Genomic DNA, 1,195 nt, shown 5'->3' on the forward strand with positions numbered 1-1,195 from the left:
CTACATTACCAAGTAAGTCCCTTGATAACCGGCATCTACACACTATCGAGGCTACACAATACCTTCCAGAAAACCTAGGCAGTCTTGCCTTCCAGGTGACCTAGTGAAAGCATCTAGGCCCCTAAATTATGTTTTGGTAATCCCTTTTTATTGCTATAGTGATCATAAGTTTAATTTCGCAAGTTTTCTTGATCGCGTGATAATTAGTTTTAAAACCGCCTATTCACCCCCCCCCCCTCTCGGTATCCTTGATCCTACAATTGGTATCAGAGCCTAGGACTCCTTTTTATCGCAGATTTAACCATCCAGGAGTAAAATTATGGCTAGTGACGCTCATGTCAATGTGGGGAAGCCTCCGTTCTTTGAGGGGTCAAACTACGCCTATTGGAAGGCTACAATGACCGTTTATCTTAAGGCTATGGGTGGTAAGTTATGGGATATAGTGGACAAGGATTATGCAATTATTGATCCCACTAATCCTACCAATGAAGATAGGGAGAATACTCTTGCAAATGCTCAAGCTACAAATGTTCTTTATAGTGCTTTAGATCTTAATGAGTTCAATTGCATTTGCAAGCTTGAGACCACTCATGAAATTTGGAAAAGGCTTAAAGAGATTCATGCTGGCACAACTATGGTTAAGGATGCAAAACTTTTTGTTTATAAAGGGCAACTTAAGAAATTTACTATGTTACAAAACGAGAGCATTGAAGAAATGTTCAATTGTTTAAACAACATAATAAATGAGCTCAAGGGGCTTGGCATGGATGTTTCCGATATTGATTTCTCTCACAAGTTTCTTAGAGCTTTGCCTAACAAATATGATACAATTGTTACTTTGCTTGGGAGGTCCAAACTTGAAGGAGATGACTCCAATGCAAATCTTGAGTGAAATTCTCACTCATGATATCTTCAACAAGTCTCAAGAGGATCTTCATGATGATGCTATTGATGACAAGAAGAAGAATGTCGCATTCAAGGATCAAGCATCAAAAGACAAGAATGATCATGATGAGAGCGATGATGATGATGAAAATGATGAATAAATGGCTCTCTTTGTGAGAAGATTCAAGAGATTCATGAAGAAGAAAAAAATATCAAGGTGGATTTAACAAGAAGGGACAATCATCCAAAGGGAATCCCTTCGAAGAAAGAAGATGCTTTGAATATGGCGAAAAGGGTCGCATTGCCACAA

General features: G+C 38.7%; 1 protein-coding gene across 1 annotated transcript; it reads left to right on the forward strand.

Annotated features, from left to right (window-relative positions):
- Nucleotides 1-418: 418 nt before the first annotated feature.
- LOC133930184 (uncharacterized) lies at nt 419-892 on the forward strand. Its single transcript, XM_062376859.1, has one exon. It carries the CDS (start codon nt 419-421, stop codon nt 890-892), a length of 474 nt encoding a protein of 157 aa, XP_062232843.1.
- Nucleotides 893-1,195: the final 303 nt, after the last annotated feature.

The sequence above is a fragment of the Phragmites australis genome, chromosome 10 (assembly GCF_958298935.1).
Source record: "Phragmites australis chromosome 10, lpPhrAust1.1, whole genome shotgun sequence".
Lineage (NCBI taxonomy): Eukaryota > Viridiplantae > Streptophyta > Magnoliopsida > Poales > Poaceae > Phragmites > Phragmites australis.

What these genes read in the sequence shown, in the direction of transcription:
- LOC133930184 (XM_062376859.1), top strand. Translation starts at nt 419, where the DNA reads ATGGGTGGTAAGTTATGGGATATAGTGGACAAGGATTATGCAATTATT.